This window comes from Lynx rufus, unplaced genomic scaffold (assembly GCF_022079265.1).
Source record: "Lynx rufus isolate CCGP_SWC_20201006 ecotype Redwood Valley unplaced genomic scaffold, mLynRuf1.p SCAF_5, whole genome shotgun sequence".
In the NCBI taxonomy this organism is placed as follows: domain Eukaryota; kingdom Metazoa; phylum Chordata; class Mammalia; order Carnivora; family Felidae; genus Lynx; species Lynx rufus.
The window spans coordinates 83,774,233-83,799,268 of record NW_025814867.1 but is presented as its reverse complement, the minus strand read 5'-3'; the positions used below and the strand labels follow the sequence as shown (position 1 = coordinate 83,799,268).

Here is a 25,036-nt window from a genome sequence, read left to right as displayed (position 1 = left end):
AAGATTAGACATTATCGATCTAGCTATTTAATTGTTAATTAACACTTTGTTAATTAATTAATTATGTATTAATGAGAATGGAGCTGAGATCATCCAGAAAGAAAAAAGAGAGGCCCTGTCTTGTTATATTGGTTTTTATCTTTCACTGTAAGCTCCACAAAGATCATGAAGAACATTTAAGAGGTTTTATGAAGGCATAATTTCTCATTCATCTCTGTACTTCTAGGACTGCTTACCTCTACCCTTACACTCAATGTCCCAAACATTCTCAACCATTTTTAGTGCCCAGGGCACAGCATGATCTTTCTCTCACTTCTTCCAAGAACAATTTCCTTTCCTCCTTGATCTAGTTGGCCTCATTTCCTTTTGAGTTGTCATTTATTAGTTGTTCTGGAAATGTTTCCTGGTCCTCTGTTTGGGTTAGATCTTCAGATCACCCAGTAATACTACCAAATCCTTACTTTATTGTACTTTAATCATTTATTTACTGCTATTTACTGGCTTGACTCTTTGGACTTTCTGAGGGCAGGATTTCTGTCTTGTTCATTATTTTAAGCACCTAGAACAGTGCCTGGCACAAAATAAGCACTTAAAAATATTTGTCAAGTGAATGGATGAATGGGTTGATAAACAAATAAATGAAAGGCAAATAACAATAGCTATATACTTGCTTTATAGCTCCTTAATTACCTAGCAAAGATTTGGGCTTAAAGAACATTTGAGGGGACAATTAGGTGACAACTATCTTTGTTAAGATGGCCTGCTTTTTAAATTACAACAGCAAACCATGCAGACCAGGTATGGAAAATATAGGTGGACCTTAAGTAAATATGTAAAATATAACCAAGTATACCACTGCTTGCTTCGCCAGCATCCTTGAGAAATCATCTGACCCAGGAAATGGGCATTAAGACCTGAATAGCTATGGTTTGTATACTTTCTCAAAAGTGTCAAGCACCAGCTCTGAATAACTACCTGAGTTCACACAGAATCAACAAAATACAATCTTCTTTAGGAGAAAGCATACCTGTCACAAAGACGCCACTGCCCCATACGGAGAACACCGTGGCCTGGAAATCCCACAGCTTGGAGGACTATCGGAAACATGTCCTTTTCTGCGGGACAGAGGTTATCCAGGTCAAGCCGTCTGGGCAGGGGCCAGTGAGAGCAGTTGTTTTGCAAACAGGTTAGTAGATTCCACTTTTGTAAATGTAGTCCCTGCTTAGAGGTGGGGGGGAGTTGGATTGGGGAAATTTGGTTTAGGATTATGGAGTTTGCCACCTTCTGGTAATAACAGTCATACTTGTTTCTAGTCAGATCCTTATTTATTCTAAGTTGCCACCATTTCCAACCTCACTGGTTCATTGTTAAAACCCTTGTCTAAGATGAAATACATTGATGATACAGAGATGAAATACATTGCCTCAAAGGCAAGACTGTGTTCTTGTTTGTTTTTTATGTCCCCAGGCTTCTTTCCTTTTCCCTCTATACCAACTCTAAGTGATTCCCAAGAAAAAAGTTCCAACCATTATCACTTGAGGACTTTCTCCTTTCAAACTGCTGCTTGCTGGGCTGTTATTTCCAGGTCCCTGCTGGATGCCTCCCTCTGGGTTCCCTACAGACACTTCAGAGTCAAGGCATCGAAAGGACTTATCCTCCTCTTTCTGTCGACAGCATCACCATCTAGCCGGTCTGTCCACATCACCTTTAGCTTCCCACTTTCTCCCGTACCAAGTAGGACACCACATCCTGTCAATTCTACAAATACCTCCTGAGCCTTGTCTCCCTTTCCTTCATCCCCACAGTTGGTGTTTTGTCCAGGCCTTTCATCATCTCCTGTCTAACCATTGCAACAAAAATATTCTCTTGACTGTTCCCTTTCAGCTTTTGCCTCAAATACTTTGCCTTGTCTTTTGTTCCACCTCCCCCTGGATCTGCCACCAAGTCATATTTCTAAAGCAGAGTTTGAAGCAGTTTACACACACCATGCTCAAAAAGTTTTCAAGACTACTAATCTTACTCCCGGTCTTTCACAGGACATCACACAGCCAACACTACCCCTGACCTGTGTTTCTGCCAGCCCACATATGCACAGATCCAAAACTCACCTTGCACTTTGTTGTCTCTATGTGTTAGCCTATGATTCAATTGTTCTACCTGATTTTTTAAAATTAAAAATATCAAGTTTTGCTTCAAAGGGGTCAGTGGGCATGAGCTAATGAATGGAAATCATGGGAACCACCTTATCTGAGCTTGTAAAATGCTGAGGCAACAAGCTAGAGACAACTCTGCTCTTTTTCTACAAAGCCTACAAAGCCATGTTTGAGGAGACTATATGTTTACCAAGCAGTGGGATTAAGGCGTGTTTCACACAACAGTGGTTCATATCTAGTAGCCCCCCTTTTGTTGCCAATAACTTAGATTTTAATGAAGATCTACTAAGTGCCATGCCCTGAGGGCTAAAGAAAAAAATTAGGAGACATTCCTTGCCCTTAAAGAGGATTGTGGTCTGGTGCAGGAAACAGTGTGGAGTTAGAGCTAACTAAACACAGAGCAATGATAGATGTCACATGATTAAGCGTTACAGGGACCCCAAAGAGGGGGAGAAATTATTTTTGATAGGAAGTGTGGGAGTAGAACTCTGGAAATATTTATTTGATGAGGCGGCATTTTGAGCCAAGCCTGATAGGATGGGAAAGATTTAGCCAGTCCTAGCAGAAAGCTAAAAAAAAAACAAACATGCTAATCTATTTCTGCAAAACACAAAAGAAGGACTGCCTTGGGGTTTTCTGAGAGAAGGGAGCAGTAAAGAGATAAGTCTAGCAACATAGGAGTATACTGAGGTTGACAGGATCTACAATGCCGTGCCTAGAAATTTTAACTTTATTGCAAAAAATCAGGGGTTCTGGAAGGTGTTTGGGCATAAGAACGACATGATCAGAGGTATATGTGTTTAAGAAATTACTTGTTTTGTGCTTTCCTTTTGTCTTCATTTTCTATTATTTTCAACACATACTTGAGCTTTATTGTCTTCTTTTAGCAGCTCGTCTTCTCTGGTGACTGTGTCTGTCAGTCCTCAGTCCTCTTTTCCTCAATCTTATGCATGAGTGAGGAGCTTCACTGTGTGAGCCACTGTAGCACTGACTTCCAGAGCAAGAGAAATTGAACAAGGTTAAGTGAATACCACTTATTGTTCCTAGTGACTTGTAGGGATAATAAATGTAAATATACTGTTTGCAGTGGTGTCTTCATTCCATATTCAAATGACTCTATTAACCAATCCTTAATTCAATGCAAATCATTTTGGGTTTCGTGGTAAACTGTATTAAGGGAACTTACTCCACCTGTGATTACCTTCATGCAGGTTACAATACTGCCAAAGGGGACTTGGTGAGATCCATCCTCTATCCCCGACCTCTGAACTTCAAGCTATACAATGATGCCTTCAAGTTTATAGTGTTCCTGGCCTTCCTTGGCATTGTGGGTTTCTTCTATGCCCTTGGTGTATATATGTACCATGGAGTAAGTACTGGGGGTAAGGCTTTTTAATGACATAGCTTTTTCAAGGATCCTCACCTAACTCAAAAGGGTTGGATAAGGTTATCTCTTAGCCCCATCATTCTGTGGATCAGTTCTGTCCAATAGAACTTTCTTAGATGATGGAACTATTCTATACCTACATGGTCCAATTTGGTAGCCCTTAACCACATGTGCTTATTGAACACTTGAACTGTGGCTAGTGTGACCAAGGAAATGAATTTTCAGTTTTACTTCATTTTAATTATTTTTAATTAATTTAAGTAATTTAGTGATTTGATTATTTAGTTAATTTAAATTCAAGTCACCATATGTAGCTAGTGAAAATTGTATTGGATGGCACAGCTATGAAAAGTTGCAAAGTTCCTGACTTCTTTCACCACTTGGATGCGAATAAGAGGTTACTTCATGTGTGGCATTGGTAATACCGAAGCCCAAACATCCTCAGAGGAAATAGGTGTTTCTCAAGTCTGATAGAATGGAGAGGATTTAGCAATCAGATCAGGGAGGAGAAAGGGCATGCTAGTTGGAGTGAGAAAAGGACAAAAGAAGAAATGCAGATGGGTCTTCTGGAACCAGCAAGCAACTGAGAGATTAAGTCTAGCAAGGTAAAATGGGTCACATTGAAGGGGTTCTTGAATGCCGTGCCTAGAAATTTGGATTATTTGAGAATGCTGAGATATTTGAGTGTGTACATTGTCTAAGGCATACCCAACATACCATGTACGCAGTGAGTTTTTCTACGTTCTGTTAGGTTCTAAAATAGAACTGACTGTCCACTTTTACAGAACTATATGCTGCACGGATCCCCACTTCCTTTTAAACTTCATAGTGGTCTGGTTTTGGTTTGTTTGAACATTTCTCTTAATAGTTGTGACGGCTGAAGGAAGGGTTCTCACAAATGACCTCTGAGGTCCTTTCTGGTCCTGAGAGTGTGATTCTTTTGTGAACTGTGTAATCTCTTCTTTAAGACATACTGGGATGTTAGCAATGTGGGCTCATTGGGAAGAAGAAAAAAAAATGTAAATAAAAGGGTCCAAACATAGGTATGAAACTGGGTATGGGTGACTTAATTACAATGCCCAAATTTAGTGCATTCTATGTGTGTGTTGTCGGGGAGAGGGGTAAATATTGATGGACAGAGTGACGAGAATTTCCAGGCAATGTTCACGCTCGTACTTGAGCTCTGGGTAGTCATTTCAGTCTGATATAAGCCTTCAGGCAACATTTCTAGGTCAGGCAAAGGCAAAGGAGGCCAGGGCATATTGGCACCCCTAGAATGGACCCTGGAAAGAGCTGGGCAGACTGTTAAAGCAAGTGGGACTGGAACTTGAGGCACTGTGCCAGTTTCATCTGGGGAGCAGGAACATTGAGCAGGAAAACAAACACAAGGCCCTCTTCTGTGGACCAGGAAGCACCCACAGTGATTAGGAATGAAGGTTTCCCGGGTAGGACTCAACATCTAATACACACCAAAGCAGCGATACTAATTGTAGACCCCACCTTCTTGTGGGTCATAACCTGTGACCCTGCTGGCTTCCTCCATCTGTACTGTCTCAGGAATAGACAGAGCTGAGTCCTCAGGGTCAACACTTTGTGGCCGTGGTTGGGAAAAACAGAGAACGCTGGATTTTGTGACAATCTGAGATCGGACCAATGATGTATCTAGCAGGCTTTGATATTGAACTTGAATCTGTATTTCCAGTACTCAGAAGAGGACTTTAGTGGCTAAAATTATGGTTAATTTCATAAAAATCTAGGGTAAGGCCATTAATATCTAGAGAAGGTGAAAAATAAAACAAGCCATGCTGTGATTTGATCTTGGCCCCATTCTTATCAGCCATGTGAATTTCTGTGGACCCGCCTGGGATCTTGACTCTATGAGAATTGACTGGATACTATAAGACACTGGTCACATATTTGTGCCCCCCAAGTGGGACAGCCTAGGGTTCAGATCCTCACCATTTAACTAGCAGATGGCTTGGGGAAGTTATTTTAATTTTTTAAACCTTGGTTTCTTTATCTGTTAAATGGAGAAAATAACAGTGTTTACCTCCTAAGGTTGTTGTGAGGAGTAACTAAATCATTTATGTAGCCTAATCCAGCTCTCGCCCCAGAATGTGTGCAGTGAGAACAAGCTGTTTTTACTATGGACTTTCCTTTAGCAGACTCTTGATCATCATTTTTATCAGGTTACCATTCATTTAATAGTTCCTGTGTCAGAAACTGTGCTAGGCTCTATATCTAGAGATGAATAAGATGAACTTGCAAAGGACTTCAAAGATGTATAAGCCACAGCTGCTGCACCCAAGCGGTTTGGAAGCGACTGGGGGAGATTTATAACCCAACTGTCAAGCCCGTGTGTGAAATGTTACAACTCAAAAATGGTCTCAGTGCCTGGGGAGTCTAAGAGGGTGTGTTATGATGAGCAGAGGAAGGATGGTACTCTGGGTGGAGGGAATGCCAAGCGAAGAGAAACAGAGTCAAAAAGGGCAGGGTGGACATAGAAAAGGGATCAGAGTTTCTTTTGTGCACAATGGGAGACAACTTGTCTGTTCCTTAAGCACACCCAAGAGATCTCTCTGCCCCACGGAGAGAGCAGCTCTCTTTAAATATTTTGAGCTTCTAGAACTCTTGGAGTGCTGCAGCAGATGGTGCTAGAAAGGGTGCCGCCCTGTGCTGCTAGACTAACCTCTATGTCCCTCCCTCCCTAGGTTTCTCCAAGAGACACGGCAACCATGGCCCTGCTTCTCCTCACCGTGACTGTCCCTCCTGTGCTACCAGCTGCCCTGACCACAGGAATCGTGTATGCACAAAAGAGGCTGAAGAAAAAGAAAATCTTCTGTATTTCCCCACAGAGAATCAATATGTGTGGACAAATAAACCTCGTGTGCTTTGACAAAGTATGATCTAAACTTTCCTGGTTGGAGGTTGATTTCAAGGCAGAGCAGAGCTGGGAAAGGCCTCCAAGAATGCCTGGTTCACTGCTCTCATTTTACATATAGGAACACTGAGGCCAGAGAAGGTCACACAGTGGGCTAGTGTGAGACCATGCTCTACAAGCCCACTGTACAGAGTCCTAAGGAAGTGGTTTAGCTATATCACATCATAAATTTCTTCCCTATGAAATTTAATATTTTTGTGCCTGTATTGGGTTTCAAAACAATCTCTTATTGTAATAACTTCTATGACTGACTGGCTTTTTCAGGCAAAAAAAATTGTGAGGAACATTTCTCTTCCCTGAAATACTTTGTCCTGTGCTTAATTGAAAATATTCCATTTTTCTCCTCTGCTTCTTTTAAGGAAAGGGAGGGAGGGGACAGTGCCTGTGTTAATGCACTCAGTCCCTCCTTTCTCCTTTGACCCCCAGGTTATCAGGACTCAGGACTAGAAGAATGTTGTCCTGTAACTGCTTAGGGTTCTGGAGGTAGCAGGGGAGAAGTATGTCCAAATGGGAAGGATTGCTGCTCTGGGACAAGTCTAAAACCTCTTTCTGTGACTCTCCTGTGGGGGTCCTGTGTCCCTCTGGAGGGACCTCAGCCTCATCCACCTGCTGTTCAGATCCTGCCCTCTGCTTGGGCAGGCCAATTTAATTGTTGTAACACAGTGGGCCTGGCCGGTCCCTCCATGTCTTCACTTTGTTTGTATTAGAATAATTAATTAAGGCTTTGACACTTTTTAATTAACCTACCTTGGCCAAGAGTCCCATTAATAAGAGGGTCCTTGCCCTGGAGAAGCTCGTGACTTAGCTGAGGAAGCAGGTACAATGGAAGTGTAAACCATGATAATGCAGTGAAATGCATGCTCAAAGAGGCATGGAAAAGCATCGAAGTTAAGTTACCTGCCACGGATGGGAGGTCACTGCTGAGCTGTGGCTTTGCTTGTTAGATAGAATGGGTTCAGAGATGAGCAGTTCAGAAGCACAGGGATGTCATGGCCTGTGGCATGTGGGTGTGGCTACAACAGGGGCTGTGTGGTAGGGAATGTAGCTGGAGAGGAAGAGCCCAATTGCTCAGGGCCTGATGTGTCAAGCTAAGAAGTGGGGCCTTGTGAAGGAGAATGGGAGCCGTACCATTTTTTTTAAAGACGATCAAAGACGTTTTTATAGGTGTGTTTTGTTTATTCCATCGAGGGTAATTGGTGAGAAGGAACAGAAGGGAGGTAGGACTGAGACAGGAAGCTATCTAGGGAAGACTGAAGAGATGGGTCATTGTCCTAAGCAAGGAGGGCAAGAATGGAGAGTATAGGACAAACTGGAGAGACACCATGAGTAGCCTTGACAAGTCTTGGCTCCACACTGGAAGCAGCTCAGCCCTAAAATTAGTTCCATTCTATTCTGGCTGAGTTTCCTCTGGCAAAGAAAACCCTCAATCACCACTCCACAAGTTAACCACTAGGGTTAACAGTAGCTTCTTTTAGTTCCACGGCCTTGGAAGTTTTCTGGTAGGGATTCCCATTATTTACCCAGCAGCCTCACTCGTGCCTGTAATATAAGAGGGAGATTCATAAAGTTAGGTTCATTACATATTTGTCTTATTCTAAAACTAATTTTTCCAGTTGTTCATTTTACGTCTCATACAAAGCTTTTCCCCTCCATGTCCTCATGTGCTCCTTTGCTAGACCAACTGAGGAACTGTTCCTCGGCATGCTTGGCCAAACCCCACTGGCATGACAACATGTCATAGTGCAAAAAACACTGGGTTGGGAATCGGCAAAATGAGAAATCAAGAGAAATTTGAACTCCAATGATCTCTCGGTGCCTTTCCAGCTTGTACATTGTAAAACTCTACCAATATGGTGTTGGAATGAAGCACCCCACAATTATGTGCTTCTTATTCCCATGTGCTTCTTATTCCCATATATTTCTAGTTTATGTTGGTCTAAGTTCTCTAAAACAGTTCTCTCTTTTCTATTCAGCTCAGCCCAAGCCTGGGCTAGTATTTATGCTAAGAAGTTGGCTTTTTCTGTCTTATTCCCTTTACAACTGTAACTATAGTTTTCTTTCTGTTCATGGCTAGTTTTATAGTATAAGAATCATTTTCACATAGAGAAATGACACGGTCCCATTTCTGTTTGCTGCCAAATAATCTCTGTTTTCATGTTCAGAATATTGATGTGTAAAAATATAATCTGATCATCAGGGAAACATTTCAGTTTGAATTAAGCTGCTAACTCTTTTTGAAATGGAATAACTCAAGAGGATTTGGAATCTAAACACACAGGTTGGAACCCTCATAAAATGCAGGAGGGAAATGAAGCAAATAGGTTTTTTTCTATTGTTCTTCAAGGAGTAACTCACACAAAGCATGTTAGCTTTCTGTGAAGCCCAAATAAATGAATGAAACAAAGAATCCTTCATTCCTTAATTGGAAGTCCAGTATGGGTTTTGTCTTTCTGCATGCTTTGCAAAATTTATTTAACATTTGTCATGTAGAGGGAGATTCTAGATGGGCCAGATTCTGGTTCTTTCTCTCCAACCTGCAAGCCACTGGACCTTGAGGCTGCTCCTTTAACTTCTAACCTGAGAATGTCCCTTCCCTATTTAGTCGATTGTAAGAATTAGAAGCATTGTAAGCACTTCATCATAAAGCGTTATGCCAATTTAATGTGCTGTAATGAAAGAAATGTCATTTGATAGGAAGCTAGAAAATTCAGTGTCTTATACAGAAATGACTGTAAAAAGAATGATGACAGAGACCTGGGTGTCAGTATTGAAAAAGGATACACCCCAGCACTTGGGAATGTTCTGCTCAGCCTTGACAGCACTGAAGTAGTGGGAGCCACATGGTTCCTCTGACTGAGTGTTGGCCTCTTGCATAAAGACACCGGGGTCTGTAATTAATGGTGGGCTATGAAGCAATAAGCAAATTCAAAGTGCTGTCATAGTACTTCGTTCCATGCTGCTTTCTTTGTTACATTATGTGATAAATACTCTCCCATAATATAGCAAATCAAATCTCCCGACCATTTTCCTCTTGATCTAACAATAAAACCCATTCATGGGCATTAATGAGTATTTATTATTAGCACTTCATTTCTCTCTAAATTCTCAAAGCCCTTTATCAACATTTCATTATCAATCCGGACAGTCATCATGTCACCCATATTTTAGAAAATTGCTGTGAGCCAGATGGCAGACTATGAACTAATCAGTCTTAAAAAGAAAGAAAAATTCTGAACTCTGCTTTAGAAAGATAGCAGGTGCCAACTATAAAGTCAAACTCGTACTGGTCCTTATTGGATTTCCATTCACTAAATGCTTCTCATTTAACAACAGCAAGTGCAAAAATAAACACACAAAAGCAAAACACTAACATTTGATTGTTCTCTAGAATCATTTGTTATCTAGATATCTAGATTGGTATCTAGAATCATTCATTATCGACACAGTCTTTTCAGGAATCATTTGTCACCTGCTGAATTCTTCCTTCAGGTACCCTTCTCTGATTTAAAATTTAATGCTTGCAAGAGTGCCTGAGTGGCTCAGTTGGTTAAGCGTCTGACTGGCTCATGTCATGATCTCACAGTTTGAGCCCAGCATCAAGCTCACTGCTGTCAGCATGGAGTCTGCTTTGGATCCTCTGTTTCCCTCTCTCTCTGCCCTGCCCGCCCCCCCCCCCTCAAGGCATGCACACATGCTCTCTCTGTCAAAAATAAACATTAAAAACATATTTTAAAAAATAATAAAAAAACAAAATTTAATGCTTACAAACAAGGACTTTGGACAACTAGATCTACTTTAATGTTTTGGGAGGTTGGGTTTTGTTTAAATCATGATATAATCAAAAGTTCTAAACTTTATGCTAATACCAATTCTAACTTCTTCCAGACTGGCACTCTTACGGAAGATGGGCTGGACCTCTGGGGGACTGTCCCTACTGCTGACAACTGGTAAGCACTTCAGTGAAGATGGGATGTGGGATTGGTGTAGCTACCTTGGTGCTATTCAAGTCTAACTTGTTAAATTAAATGGGTTCTAAGTTCAGAATCAGATGGGGAAAATAGGCCTTCAAACTCCACATGAAAAAATAGAACGAACTGAATGAGTAAGAAGCTGAATGAATAAAAAAGAGGAGCAAAGGGTGAAATCATAACTGTACTTAATTAAAAACCACAAAGATTTGCTGGTGGTTATTGGTCTGGGCGGGGGGGGGGGGGAGTCCAGAAAGGAAGAGTTCCCTCCCTTCCCTCATGTAGGTCACATCTCATGGGATTGAAAGGCACAAATGCATTCATCTTCTACGCGTAATACAGTCCATGGAAAGAGCTATGATTAAGGCACGCATATCAGAAGAGAGAAGAAAAAATAATAATGATTGTTTTATATAATACACAGTCTTGGATTTTGGAATAACATAGTGGATAAAAGGTCGAAATTAATTTTGGAAATGAACAGAATGAGGAAAAACACCTGACAAAGATAGCACTTGAGATAGAATGTTAAAGGGTATATGGCTGCCATTTTTACAGACACAGGTGAAAAGCTGGCCACAGGAGAGGGGAGAACAATCACAGAGATGCTACCCCAGAATGGATAGTGAGGAGAGGGCCCTAGCTCCCCTTCCCCACAGGGCTGAGATCTGCCCCTTCGGTCTAAGTACAAGATGCCTTGACTCTTCAGCTCTAGATATCCCCCTTTGGCTCTAAACAGTGGTTGAGACTCTGTCATTGAGTCATGCAGGGGCTCTCCAGCACAGTGATGGGGCCAAGCACAGCTCTGGCACGAGATAACAGCAAACAGGCAGTGCGGTGTTGCAGAAAATACTTGGGTTCAACCCTACTCATGTGGTTCAGCTCCTGGTTGCTCAGATGGCCGGGCCAAGCTTTTGTCCGGACAGGCACTGCTTTGTCTTCTATTGGCCAGGCCAGTGAAAGGGGAATAGGATGCTTAGAGTTTTCACCCCTCCTCTCTTTTCCTTTCCCCAAATGCTCAGGTTTCGGGGTGTAGAAACCACTGTCTACAATTATCATTTGGCTATTAGATGGGAAATGAGAACGGTAAACTGTACCAGTCTACCATCATAAAGGAAAATGAGACGCTGGATATCTATGCCAGGAGTTTCTAGAAATAGGGCAAAGGACTGAGTCATGAGAAATATTTCAGAGTCCAGGTGTGCTTTTCTTTTATTTTTAATTTTTTTAATGTTTATTTTTGAGAGAGAGAGAGAGAGAGCATGGGGGGGGGGAGGAGTGGAGAGAGAGGGAGACAGATTCTGAAGCAGGCTGCAGGCTCTGAGCTTACTGCCACCCTAGGCACTGACCTCAAGTAACCTGACAGAAGTCTCTGTGATTATATCCAGGCACTTAGACTTTATCATACGGGGCATGAGGAGCTCTGGAAGGATTTGAACATAAAGGTTAAGCATTATTGAAACTCTGTGTTGGCAAGATTTAAGGGGCAGAGTGTGTAAAATGATTTTGTTGAAGACTTTCATTTCTAAAAATTTTTTTTTTCAACGTTTATTTATTTTTGGGACAGAGAGAGACAGAGCATGAACGGGGGAGGGGCAGAGAGAGAGGGAGACACAGAATCGGAAACAGGCTCCAGGCTCTGAGCCATCAGCCCAGAGCCCGACGCGGGGCTCGAACTCACGGACCGCGAGATCGTGACCTGGCTGAAGTCGGACGCTTAACCGACTGCGCCACCCAGGCGCCCCAAGACTTTCATTTCTTAATCATCTTCTCTCCCAGTTTTCAGGAAGTGAATAGCTTTGCCTCAGGCAAGGCTTTGCCATGGGGCCCGCTGTGTGCTGCCATGACCAGCTGCCACTCTCTGATCCTTCTCAATGGGACCATCCAAGGAGACCCACTGGACCTCAAAATGTTTGAGGGCACTGCCTGGGTAAGATGATAGTTTTTTGTTTTGGCTAAATGAGAACAACTTGAAGAAATCCTTACTGAAAGTGGAAAAGTTTTCTAACTTTGATTGAAGCTCAGAGAAGATTTGTAACAACATTGAAGGAAGGTTTGACTCTACCTGATTTTCCCAGTATCTGCTCCCAAGAACTCTGTTAATGAGTGCAGCTTGAAATAAGGTTCCGTGATCAAATCGTTTGGGAACCTGCTGTTTTAAGAAAGTAAAATTGATTTCTTGACTATCAGATTTCTTTAGTATACTGTGGTGCATTGTGAATATTCAAGAAGGAATAGGATAAGCAGCATTTACCAAACCTTCTTGACCACAAAACCTTGACAGGCCAAAACGTGGTACATTCTCGGTAACACTCACAGAGAAACAGTGGTCTAAGGCAGTGCTATTCAGTAGAGTAGCCACTAGCCGGCGACATGTGGTTATCGAGTACTTAAAATTTGGCTATGCAACCAAGGACTGAATTTTTCCATTTTATTCACTTTAATCAATTTAAATATAAATGGCCACAGGTGGCTGGTAGCTACTGTATTAGACAGTATAGGTCTAGATACTAGCCTGAAGGTTTCCCAGTCCAACTGGATCAATTTTTTGAGCTGAGTATGAACAGTTGAAAGGTATAAACCCATTCTCGTGGCTGTCATGACATGGTGAGCAGACCTCTTGACCCCATCACTTTCTAGCTGTGTGACCCCAAATCCAGAACCAAGATTTTGAGTCTGTTACCTCAGGTGTGCATTGGTGATAATAATGCCTCACTCACCGACTTGTGGTAAGCACTGATCCTATGAGCCTACAGGGGCTGCTTGCATTGAAAAGTGCCCACCAAGTGAAAAGCATTCATTCAGTCAGTCACTATTTAGTTAATTATGTTACTCTGCTCTCCAAAAAACCAAACTAAAACAAAACACGTTTTCAAGCTACTGACAATGATATCTTAACTACAGGGCAGCATTTAAACAGAATGTTAAAGGAATGAAAACACATGACTGCAGGGACATGAAATACACCTCACAGAAAGGCAAATTTATAGATGTATAGATTTATAGTGGGGGAGGGGCACCTGAGTGGCTCAGTGGGTTACGTGTCCGATTCTTGGTTTTGACTCAGGTCTTGAACTCACGGGTTCATGAGTTCAAGCCCCGACTTGGGCTCTCCACTGGCAGTGTGGAGCCTGCTTGGGATTCCCTCTCCCTCTCTCTCTCTGCCCCTCCGCCCCACACTGTTTCTATCTAAAATAAATAAACTTCTAAAAAATTTTTTAAAAAGTGTGTACTGGCAAAATTGTAGCTTTCTAGAAGCCAAAATAATAAAAGAGGAAACCTGGTAAACATGGAAATTTTTGATACCAGCGAGTTAAAATTTAAGCATTTGCTGTGGAGAAATCTACTTAAACACAAAGGGATAATCACTCTCCTGGATCTTAACGGAGAGGAATCAGTGTAATTGTTACACATTGCCCTCACCGGCATCCTTCGCGTAGACACAATGATGAGCTGCTTAGGGTCATTGTTACTATATGTGACTTTGATCCTGGTTCTGACGGTGGCTCTTCTCCATCGAGGGGTGTTGGTCTATTTGTACAAATGACATACAAGTTGGGGTCTTGTGCAGGAACATAAATTGCTAGGATTAGCTCTGTAAGAACTGTCTTTAAGAGCAGTGGTATCCACCCCAAGCAAAGTATGGAAGTGCAAAGTGATTTGCAGAATTTAAAGCTAGGTGAGAAACAGTCTCGAATTAAATATCCTTTGGTGGATAGGAACCTGTCATGAAACATAAGGAGGAGGGGAAATATCCTTGTAGACTCTAATAATTTTAGTGCTACAAGGGATGTCAGAATATTTTTCAGAAGAAATTTGAGATCTGGAGAAATGGAGGCATTGTCCCCAATGTTAAACAGGTAAGTGATGGAGCAGAGGCCAAATGTTGTCTCCTGTTTTCTGATTTGTATATCTGACTGCCTTTCCTATATTTTAGGTTAATATTGGTTTCTCAAGTGGTGTAACTTATACTGTTGAAACCTCCAAAGAATGCAAACTGTTTTCAAATAGGCTTTCTAATTTGCCAGCAGCTAACTTGCTAACTCTCTAGCTAACCAATTAGGCTAGTAACGTAGATACAGAATAAGAATTAATCCCAGGTTTATCTCAAGACCCAATCCTAACTCAACTGAGGGCTAATATGCTCAGCTATATTAAATTCTCATCCAATTACTAGTCATACCATTCAGGAAGAGCCATTGGCCTGTAGCCGGCATTTCTTCCATCAATTACCACTTAAACTGTAGTCACAATATTTCTGGCTTTTTGACATTCTCCAACAAGGTCCTTAATAACGCAACAGAAATTTGACAATGATGGTATTCAGATAATTGGCCTACAAGAGAAAATATGTGGAAGGGGCTTTGAAAAGGTTCAAGTGCTATGCAAATGAGAGGTATTTCTTTCTTACTATTTTGCTCTAAGGAATCTTATGAATGTTTTCATTTTGAAACAGATAATGGAAGATTGCGATGCAGACTACCGCACATTTGGGATGCCAGGTTCAAACATAATAATAAAGCCAGGACCAAAAGCCAGTTGGGTATGACTTGCTTTTTCAAATCAGACAGCTCTTTCTCCTTGAAACTAAGTGTCCATAGTTGGTTTGCTCGTCCCTTCATTCCTGAATCTATTTTTAAATTTATTCATGAACCTGTCTTATGCTAGAGCACTGCGCTAGGTGCTAAGGGATAGAGTGATTTCAGAGCTAGATGTGTGGGGCTGTGTGTTGGAGGAGTACAGAGGCTGGTAGAAAAATCCATATAGGTGCAAATCAGTGCAGTACCCTGGGCCGACTGCTATAATAAAGGCTGAAGAAAGAGCTGCAGGCGTTCAGAGGTGAGAGTGAATACTATTTATGAGAGAGAAGTGCCACAGAGGAAGGGACCTGTGAACTTGGCCTGGAAGATGATTAGGATTTCTCCAGGCAGTCAAAGGGAAAGGCCTTGCAGAACCAGACAACTTGATGAGGGAATCGCCGTCGAGGCAGACAGAAAAGTATCAATGTTGTGGCAAACATACCACTTCATGACGTCCCTGGGTTCATTGCAGAGCAAGTCCTATTTGTTGGTGTGCATCTGTGAAATTTCACAAGCATCTTAAGCTCCCCTTTGTTGGTGCTGTCTCAGAGTCCCGTGGAAGCCATAGCCATCTTGCGCCAGTTTCCATTTTCCTCAAGCCTGCAGAGGATGTCTGTGGTCGCTCAGGTGGTAGGGGAGGATCACTTCCACGTGTACATGAAGGGTGCCCCGGAGATGCTGGCCAAGTTCTGCAAGTCTGAAACAGGTACTAATTGACCCTGTTCTCTCTTTCAGGAGGTAAAAATGTTTTAGAAGCCCAAACACATAAAGCACACAAGACTAAATGAATGTGGAAGTGATTGTTTTCTCAGTGAGTGAGAAGTGGGCCCAGGAGATCTGATAAGACAGAGGTGACCATTTCAAGGCCGTGAGGCAGAGAGTAAATATCTGGCTTTGATCCATCCAGAAAAGTCCAACCACAATGGGGTATCAGGGAAGGAGATGTGAAGCAAATATCAGGAGCCAGAACAGGAAGCTACGTAAGGGCGAGCGAACCAGGAACGTGTGAAGGGACTAATGAGACAGGTCTGGGCCCTGCACTCAGCCTGCAGCTGGGGCGCTCCGCCTGACACCTCTGGGGGCTGGCACCATCTAAGGGCCTCGTGCTGGTCAATGGAAGGAGAATACAGACAAGATAAATCTTTCACACACACACAAAGTGATTAGAGCAAATTAGACGGTATTAGAGCAATGCAATTGATCATTTTCACAGCAATTTCATCTTTCTGGGCTAGATTTTGAGCTGATTTGTATTGTCTCTTTGTCTTACAAACATATGCACTCTCTAAGCGGCAGCCCAGATTTGTAAGGATACTGTTGCATTCAAATGAGTTCATTTGGATAAAATTGGCCTTTTTCTCCTGATTTTCATCTACATTCTCCCTATGATTGCTGATAGCCATCAACTTGTGCACACAATTTTAGATTTGGCAAATGATTGCTTTAACTTCTCCCTCTACTTAGAGCCTTTTTTACCTTAGAAGCGGCCCCTTTTTCTGACCTTGATCTTCCTCAGAACTCCCATGACCTCTAACACTCTATCCCTCTATCCCTCACAGACTGATGGCCTATATTTTGCTATACATTTTTTTTTTTCAGTCTCACAGATGCAAGTGAGTATCTTCCTGAAATTTTAACTGGTGATTATTGCCCTTGCTCCCTGGTAAGGGTTTGGGCCAGTCACTTCTCACCTCTCATCCTTCTGGTAGCCCTTCCAATTCTTATTTGTCCTGACCTCAGATCTTTGACATATGCTAATAACTTCAGTGATTTCTCCCCCTGTATTTAGGAAATAGAGAGCTAGGAGATGCCTTGATCCCCACCTTCTGGATCATTTTAGAATTACAGGAAGCTTGAGCTGAATGGGGACATTGAGGTCCACACCCTCTCATTCTATGGATGGGAAAATTGAGGAGCCAGAAGAGAGACCTACCAAGCCCAAGGTCAGAGAGCTAGTTGGCAGTAGAGTGGATACTAGAAATCAAGTGTTTTGCTACCTAAGCCACTACACTTCCATTACACTTCTTTTTAATGCTCTTCTAGGCATCCTACGAGCCATAAAGATTTCACAAATATTGTAATATTGGTAATGACTACTATGCCAAAATACACAAACGTTGGCATTGTGTCGTCTGTCCTCTATCGCAGGGATTGCGAACTTTTTTGCAAAGAGCTAGGTGGAAAATAACTTTGGTTTTGCAGGCCACATGGTGTCTGTCTCAACTGCTCAACCCTGCCATTGTGACCCCAAACCCGACATAGATGATAAACAAATGGGCATGGTTGCATTTCAATAAAACTTTGTTTACAAAAACAAGCAATGGACCAAATTTGGCCTTTAGTTTGCTGACCCCTCATCCAGAGGATCAGCTGTTTTCATTTTATCCCTGTAGACATAGTCATGAGGTCTATCCTTGTTAAAGCCAGCCAGTGGAGTTGACGCCCAGGGGATGACCGGCGCATCCTTGGCATTCATTTCTGTCAGAATAATAAGAGCACCCTAATGAAGTTGTGGCTTTTAGCCAGAGCTGTAGTTTTTCTATTAAAGTATTTTTTTTTTTTTGGAATTTTAAAACAGGGTACAGTGACTGGATCCCAGAGTCTTGCTTAGGAGGTGGGCAGCCTTCAGTGTGACCTTACCTTTACCTCTTTCCTCTCACCTGGCAGTACCCAAGAATTTCCCACAAGAACTCAGGAAATACACAATACAAGGCTTCCGTGTCATTGCTTTTGCCCATAAAGGCTTGAAGATGAAGAAGCTTTCAGAAGTAGAGGATTTAGCCAGGTAAGGAAGTCAGATATCGACACTAGAGCAGGCTCTGTGTGTGTGAAGTAAATGAATGCTGGAGATGGACAGAAGGACAGCTCCAATCACGAGGAAGCCTCCTGGAGATGGAAAGTCGTCTCATCCAATCTCCTAACTTGGAGCCGGGCAACCGTAAGCCACACTGGGGAAGACTGGTTGGAGGTAGAACAAAGATGGTAGTCCAGATCTCTTGACTCCCAGCTGTCAGTGAGCTATCTCTGCCCGGCAGTCCATCATCCAATCAAAAATAGCCAACACTCCTTCAATCTTGGAACATTATGTGGCTGACTGGCTTGGGGGTCCCATGTACAAACGGGTTGAGAAGGAGAGAGTGGGCGCTGTGACACACTGACCTCCAGTATGCTTTAAACCTGGTTTCAGACCTGGAGATGTAGTGAGTCTAAGTTGAGTTATATGAAATAGGATTCAGTATTCTTAATTACATTAATGGATAAGATGTCCTCATTAGAGTATAATCTGCAGATTCTTTTCTCTTTTAATGTTTCTCAGTTTTTAAAGGTTATTTTTGAATTGTCTAAGACAAAGGAGTAGTGAAATACTGCGGAACATTGAACAACAAACTATGCATTATCTTCGATGTAGTGTTGCTGATAGAGAAACCCTCACTTATATACAATTAGCACCTTCACATAAGATGTGGATATCCTTGGTTCAATGTTACTGTTTACAAGCTATGTCCATGTGTTCTAATAGAATCTTTGTCCCTTCCTTGCACTGTGTCTATTTCCCCGTCTCTCAAGTGTAGGATTGGATGATCTTTAAGGAGCTTTTCAGCCATGACATTTTAATCTTCTAAATAGAATCACAAAGCTCATTTTGAAATCAATGAAATAAACTATGGCACTCTCAAATTTAACATTAAAGGTGTTAGCTATTCTTGAGCAAGCACGAAGACCCATAACACACAGGATTTTGTAATTTCTCAAGGCAAAAATTTTAATAACAAAAGCTAAGGTTATGTGTGAAGAAAAAATTCATGTAGTTTGACAAGGAATATTGCCACCACCCAGCTGCCACACACTAATGTAGCTGTGATTTTCTCATTTAAAAGTCACTGATGAGTAGACATTATTATAAATATAACAGAATAAGAAAGTGATGATCAAATGTGCTAGATTTCCAATCATCTCAGATTTTCCCAGAGAATATCAGGATCCTATTATGCTTCTTAAAATTTCGCTACTATTTTCAAACAGAGTAAGGGAAAAATGTTTTCAGTTTTTTTTTTTAGAATCAAATTATACTTTGCAAAGTTTTCGAATCAGAAAGATCAAAAACTTCTTTAAAAACTGGTGTGTCATAAAAGGGAAGTAGAAGAGTTTCTTTCTGTCTCTCTCTCTCTCTCTCTCTCTTTTTTTTTTTTTGGAAAAAATAAAACACCCCACACTAACAAACAGAAGAAATACTTTGTCAAAATTCTCCCTTTCATTGGTTTAGCAAATTTCTATTGAGTTTGAGGGTGCACGAGATACTCTTTAAGGCACTGAAGATTCTGAAGTGAGACAATCTTTGCCCTCAGAAGCTTATATCCTAATTGGGAAAGATAGATCATGATACCATTTTACATGGAGTGATCAGGGAAAGTCCTCTGAAGAGGTGCCATTTGAACAGAGATATGTCATGAGGATATCCAGAAGAAGAGTATTGCAGGCAGCCAGAAGAGTGAGTGCAAGGGCCCTGACACAGGGATTTGCCGGGAATGTTGCAAGGTAGCAAGAGGCCCAAGTGCCTGAATTGGTGAAAAAGGGAAGAGTCCTCAAATAGAGACCAAAACTGGAAGAAACTGGTGGGACGATTCTTTGTTTTAGTTCTAGCTAATGGGAAAGTATGAATCCAATGTATAATAGACAGCTATGAAGTTAAATGATAGAAATTTAACACATTCTCTATTAAGGTAGGTCTTTCATAATATTCTCCGAGATCACTGAGGCAGGATTCATATCTGATAATCTGAGTACTCAGCAAGTGCCCAATACAAGGTCTAAAACAGAGTGATTGTTTGGTGAGTGGACTTTTGAATGAAAGATGGAGTAACTTGTTCCGTACTCCAGAGAGAAGTAACCTCACTGTGTTCCCATCTAAGTCTGAGTAATATTTTTCATCAAGAAATCCAACTCTGCTCTTTCTCTTGAAGAAGGTTTACTGACTGCGTGTTTATTTCTTCTATCTCCCAAGTCCTACCAGCATGATAGAAAAGAAATAACATCAAAGAAAACTAGAGAGGTGATTAAGTGCAGACAGGAGATTTCTATCATTTCTGTAAGATGAAAAGTAAGTGGGGGGTGGTGAATGGAGTCTGAATCAGTAGGGATGGAAGAAGTGTGGTCTACGCCATGCCAGAGAGAGAGATGGTGAGAGGGAAGTTGCTCCACCCTGTAGAGCCTGACAGGCAGAGACTCAGCTCTATCACGTACTGTGGAAGGTAGACGTGGGACAGGACTGAACATGGGAGATTGTACCCAACAGGGTTAGGTCCTTAGGTCTCCAGCTTCTCCTGCAATCTTAACTCCTCCCTGGGCAGAAAAAGGAACAACGCGAGATTAAGAAAGAGATCTTGGCCCCCCACGTTGACTTTTTAAAAAGTCACCTGAGATTTATTCCATTCCTGAGGTGAGTTCCTACAAAATGAGTGTAACCCAGTTAGACTCCAAGCTTCCAATTTCAAATTCTGATAACTTTTTGAAGGCTTAGCTGATATCATATATTTTCTGGAGGTTACAGATGGAGGTTGAAAGGAATGATTCCATATTCAACTGTTACTGTATTATCCCATAGACTTACTAAATGCCTAACTAAACTGATTACCAGGTCACAAAAAAGGTCTTTGAAATTAAAAACAAAATATGTGTGATTAACAAAAATTTTAGAAACCAACAGAAGAGTTGATAGATAAACACATTCTTTTAAAAAATGGAGTTCAAAAATGGAAGAAGTTGCTAAAATATATAAAAATGGTTGCCCCTGGGAAGGAGAGGGCGTGAATAGGGGTGGAGACAGGGACTATTGGTTTTCATCATAAGCTTTTGGGTTCTTTTTTATTTTTAAAACATATGCATGCATTACATTGATAAAATTTAGAAAAAGTTTTTTAAGGAAGAAATAAATTCAACCATCAAGACTCCATAAATAAGTTTAATATTTTCTTCTGAATCCCAAGAGAGAAGGTGGAGTCAGACTTGACATTTCTGGGACTTCTCATAATGGAGAATCGCTTGAAAGAAGAAAGCAAGCCAGTCTTGAAGGAACTGCATGAAGCCTGCATCAGGACCGTGATGATTACAGGTGTGTGCTTCTGGAGGCCTGACACGTTCAATGTATCCCAGGCGTCAGAAAAAGACCATGTGAGCTAAGTGGGTTCATGTGGCTGAGGCAGAAGGAAAAATACTTAGCTGTCATGTGTTACTGTTCTTTGACTCCTGTTCTTGCGGCACAAGTGCAGCAGCCCCAAGATGACTGTGAGATTTGGTAGCAGAGACCATACTTCATTCTCTTTGTCTAATGCCCCTTCTCCCTACTTGGGCTTGGTCCAGAGTTAATAGGCTCACAGTAAATGTTTAAACACAAGAACGGATATGTGCTCATCAAGAACCCCAGTGAGACTTCTGTGTAAAGGGTGTAAGACTCTACTGAGCTGTCCTTCAGGGCTGTGGGGCAGGCATAGCATATGCTGATCCAGTCCACGCATGGCCCAGCCCTCAGTGTTCTAGTCTCTGTTTGACTGCAATCCAGATCCCCAAAATGGTTCCATGCGATCGGAGTGGGCCCGTGTTATCTTCACCACTTGGGGCTCTCAGTCTTCTGAGGGTTCATCAAAAAGCATGTAACCATTTCCTTATTCATCCTTGCATGTTTTGGAAATATTCAATGTTGAAGACATGCTGCCATTGTGGCAGGGAGATGCAGACATTGTTTTTGACCACTAGAGACAGACAGGCTTGGGCAAGAGGGACAGACAAATGGTTATCAAATAAAGACAAAAGTGGGAAATGCCCCCGAAAGAGCACCAATATTGGGGTATGCCCACTCAGAGGAGGCAAAGCTCAATTTGAGCTGCTGAGAGATTTACACAGAAAGCAAGCTGACTCTCTTTGTCATCTAGGTGACAACCTTCAAACAGCGATTACTGTGGCAAAGAATTCTGAAATGATTCCTGGAGGAAGCCAAGTGATCCTTGTTGAAGCCAATGAACCAGAAGATTTTGTTCCTGCCTCTGTGACTTGGCAGCTGGTTGAGAACCAGGAGAATGGACCAGAGAAGAATGTGAGCAAATGTTAGAAGGCCCCTTGGTGGCCTGGGCTGATGGCATACAGCCCTGGCCTGGGCAGCCTTCTCTGGGCGTTAGAAGTCACCAAAGTCAAAACCCTTCACAGCTGGAGGTTCTGAAGTTTGCAAAGCATTTAGCATTTCCACTAGCACTTCTCGCCTTGGCTGCATGAAGAAATCACCTGGAAGAGTTTTAAAGCTTCCAGTGCCAAGGTTTTACTGGTTAAATCCAAATCTCTGGGTTGGGAGCTGGCATCAGCCCATGATTCCAATGTGGCTGGGAACTTATGTCCACATTTCCCATTTGAATCTCAGGGGCGCCTGGGTGGCCCAGTCGGTTAAGCGTCCGACTTCAGCCAGGTCACGATCTCGCGGTCCGTGAGTTCGAGCCCCGCGTCAGGCTCTGGGCTGATGGCTCGGAGCCTGGAGCCTGTTTCCGATTCTGTGTCTCCCTCTCTCTCTGCCCCTCCCCCGTTCATGCTCTGTCTCTCTCTGTCCCAAAAATAAATAAACGTTGAAAAAAAAAAATGAATCTCATAGTTGGCCTATACAGTTGACAAACTGTTCAATTCACAAATGTGAAAACTGAGGTCCAACAAGGTAAACTTGCCCAAGACACACCACTGGCAAGTTGCAGAGCAGGAAATCAAATTTAGGTCTGTCTGATAGCACCCAGATCCATGGGCATTTACTTGTTTATTTTTTTAAAGACTTTTCAGAAATACTTTTTCTTTAAGTTAAAAAAAATTTTGATGTTTATTTTGTGAGAGAGAGAGAGAAACAGATTGCAAGCTGAGGAAGGGCGGAGAGAGAGGAAGACAGAATCTGAAGCAGGCTCCAGGCTCTGAGCTGTCAGCACAGATTCCGACGTGGGGCTCAAACTCACTAACTGTGAGATCATGACCTGAGCTGAAGTTGGACGCTTAACCCACTGAGCCACCCAGGAGCCCCCAGATCCATGGCCATTTAGATTGTGCTGTGTTTGTGACATTAAGTTAGCAAGTGTCAAGCTTTTCGAGATAGCAAATTTCCTGTGCTTCTGTGAAAAAAATGGGCTGCAGCCTGACATCCCAGCATTAAATGTGGCACCTCTGCCTATCTGAATTCCAGATGGTCCTCCAGGTGATAAATTACAAAAATGCTCCCTTCCTTCAGGCTGACCAGCCCTTTGGATTGTTAAATGTAGAGTAGGCCTGGTACAGTATACAAACTGCACAACTGTACAGTGACCCTACCCCTACTTGGCTCAAACCCCATCATATTGGCTGTAAAAGATGACAGCTCTATCTGCACTTTCAGCAGATTTCTGGTGCTTATATCCTTGCAAACTCACTTGCTTCTGTGTCAATGCATGTTGCCTCCATTTCACTGTGTGATAAAAATCAGGTCTTCACTAATTTTTAACAAACAGTCCACTCACACTACCGACTCACTAATTTAATACCTTTACTGAAGTTTTGGCCATCGCTGGGTAGTCTGGCTCCCTCCCACCACACTTTCCCTATCCAACTTTCTATTGAAAGCAGAAGGAATTCTTTCCTTGCCTCACGTGGAATGCTTTAAGCATATTTTTGTTGGCTATTTTGCAGTTGGGAGAAGGGGTGTGGAAAGAGAGGGGTGTATCTCCTTGCCTCCCAATTCAGAATATTAAGATGAATCCCTCTAGTGAAAAGAATGTTCTCACCTTCTATGCTATTTGAACTCAGAGTTCTACACTAATGTAAGGGCCCCTGAGAAATGTTGCATGAAAAAGCATGATCAGCTGTCAACACTGTGAGTGCATGTGCATTCATCGGGTGCTCTCTCTTGGGGCTGAGCCAGGTAGAGCTAGATTGCAGTGATGGGAGCACATTGACAAGTGGAGGGCAGGAGAGAAAGAGCCGGTGCAATGGAACATAGGGCATGGAAGAGGAGTGGAACACCATGAAGGAACATGTTGCCTGTTGAGGTGGGGAGAAGGCAGGTGCTATAAGGAGCTAGGCTCTGAAGAAAGAGTCTGCCTATTTTACAAGGAAGAAATTGGGGAATGATTGGTGAGTGAATGACTGGTAAAAGATCTTAGGAAATAAAAGCATGAAGAGGAGAGGAAAGAGGAGGGAAGAATGTTTTCTACTCTTCCTTGGAATCACTAACGGGTACCTCGGAAGGATTTCCTCAGCAGACTGACATACATGTATGAACTCCTAGGACATGATCCTGAGCATTGTGTTGTCAATGTCTCATATGTTCATATAATTTGGGAAGGACATTTTGAGTGTCTTCTTCATCGGAGTCTAGGTTCCATGGACAAATTGCACATTATGTATTTGCTGGCCCTCACATTATTGCATAACTTGAATACACTTCCTTCCATAAAACATAGGAAAGCAGAGACATTCTTTAAGAGCCCATGTGGAAACAATGCCTTTTTGAATTTAGGAAACCTGCGTTAACATTGGGAGCAGTTCGGTGCCTGATGGAGCAAGAGGGAGCTGTTACCATTTTGCAATGAGTGGGAAATCCTACCAAGTGATATTTCAGCATTTCAACAGCTTGCTTCCAAAAGTAAGTACTGGTGAAATGCAGTGTTTTGTTTTGCTCTCAAATTAGTGAGGCAAAAAAAAAAAAAACAAAAAAAAAAAAACAAAAAAACAAAAAACAAAAAAAAGAAGAGAATAGTGAAGGTGATGATCAGTGAGATTGTCTCAGATTTGGGGAATAAACACCCCCAAATGTGCTCCTTCAGAAGTTCCCCAGCCCTACCTGATCCTGCACATGCACATAACCCCCTCTTCAGAGTCTGAGCTCTGGTACAGCTCTTCACCCCCCCCCCCCCCCATGGTCAGCCCAATCCCAGTCTGACTCCTCCTTTCCCTCCCCAGCAGGGAGGACCTCCAAATAGTTCCAAATGTGCTGCCTGTTTTGTGGGTCAGCCTCT

At 42.2% G+C, this 25,036-nt stretch overlaps 1 protein-coding gene across 1 annotated transcript in view; it reads left to right on the top strand.

Annotated features, from left to right (window-relative positions):
* ATP13A5 (ATPase 13A5) overlaps positions 1–25,036 on the top strand; it is a 114,330-nt gene that overhangs the window by 57,379 nt on the left and 31,915 nt on the right. The window contains exons 10-20 of the mRNA XM_047100030.1: positions 1,016–1,186; positions 3,365–3,522; positions 6,252–6,440; positions 10,367–10,428; positions 12,229–12,379; positions 14,906–14,992; positions 15,579–15,735; positions 17,697–17,814; positions 21,014–21,138; positions 21,956–22,116; positions 24,538–24,663. Coding sequence (XP_046955986.1) covers positions 1,016–1,186; positions 3,365–3,522; positions 6,252–6,440; positions 10,367–10,428; positions 12,229–12,379; positions 14,906–14,992; positions 15,579–15,735; positions 17,697–17,814; positions 21,014–21,138; positions 21,956–22,116; positions 24,538–24,663 — 1,505 coding nt within the window. The remainder of the gene's footprint in view (positions 1–1,015; positions 1,187–3,364; positions 3,523–6,251; positions 6,441–10,366; positions 10,429–12,228; positions 12,380–14,905; positions 14,993–15,578; positions 15,736–17,696; positions 17,815–21,013; positions 21,139–21,955; positions 22,117–24,537; positions 24,664–25,036) is intronic.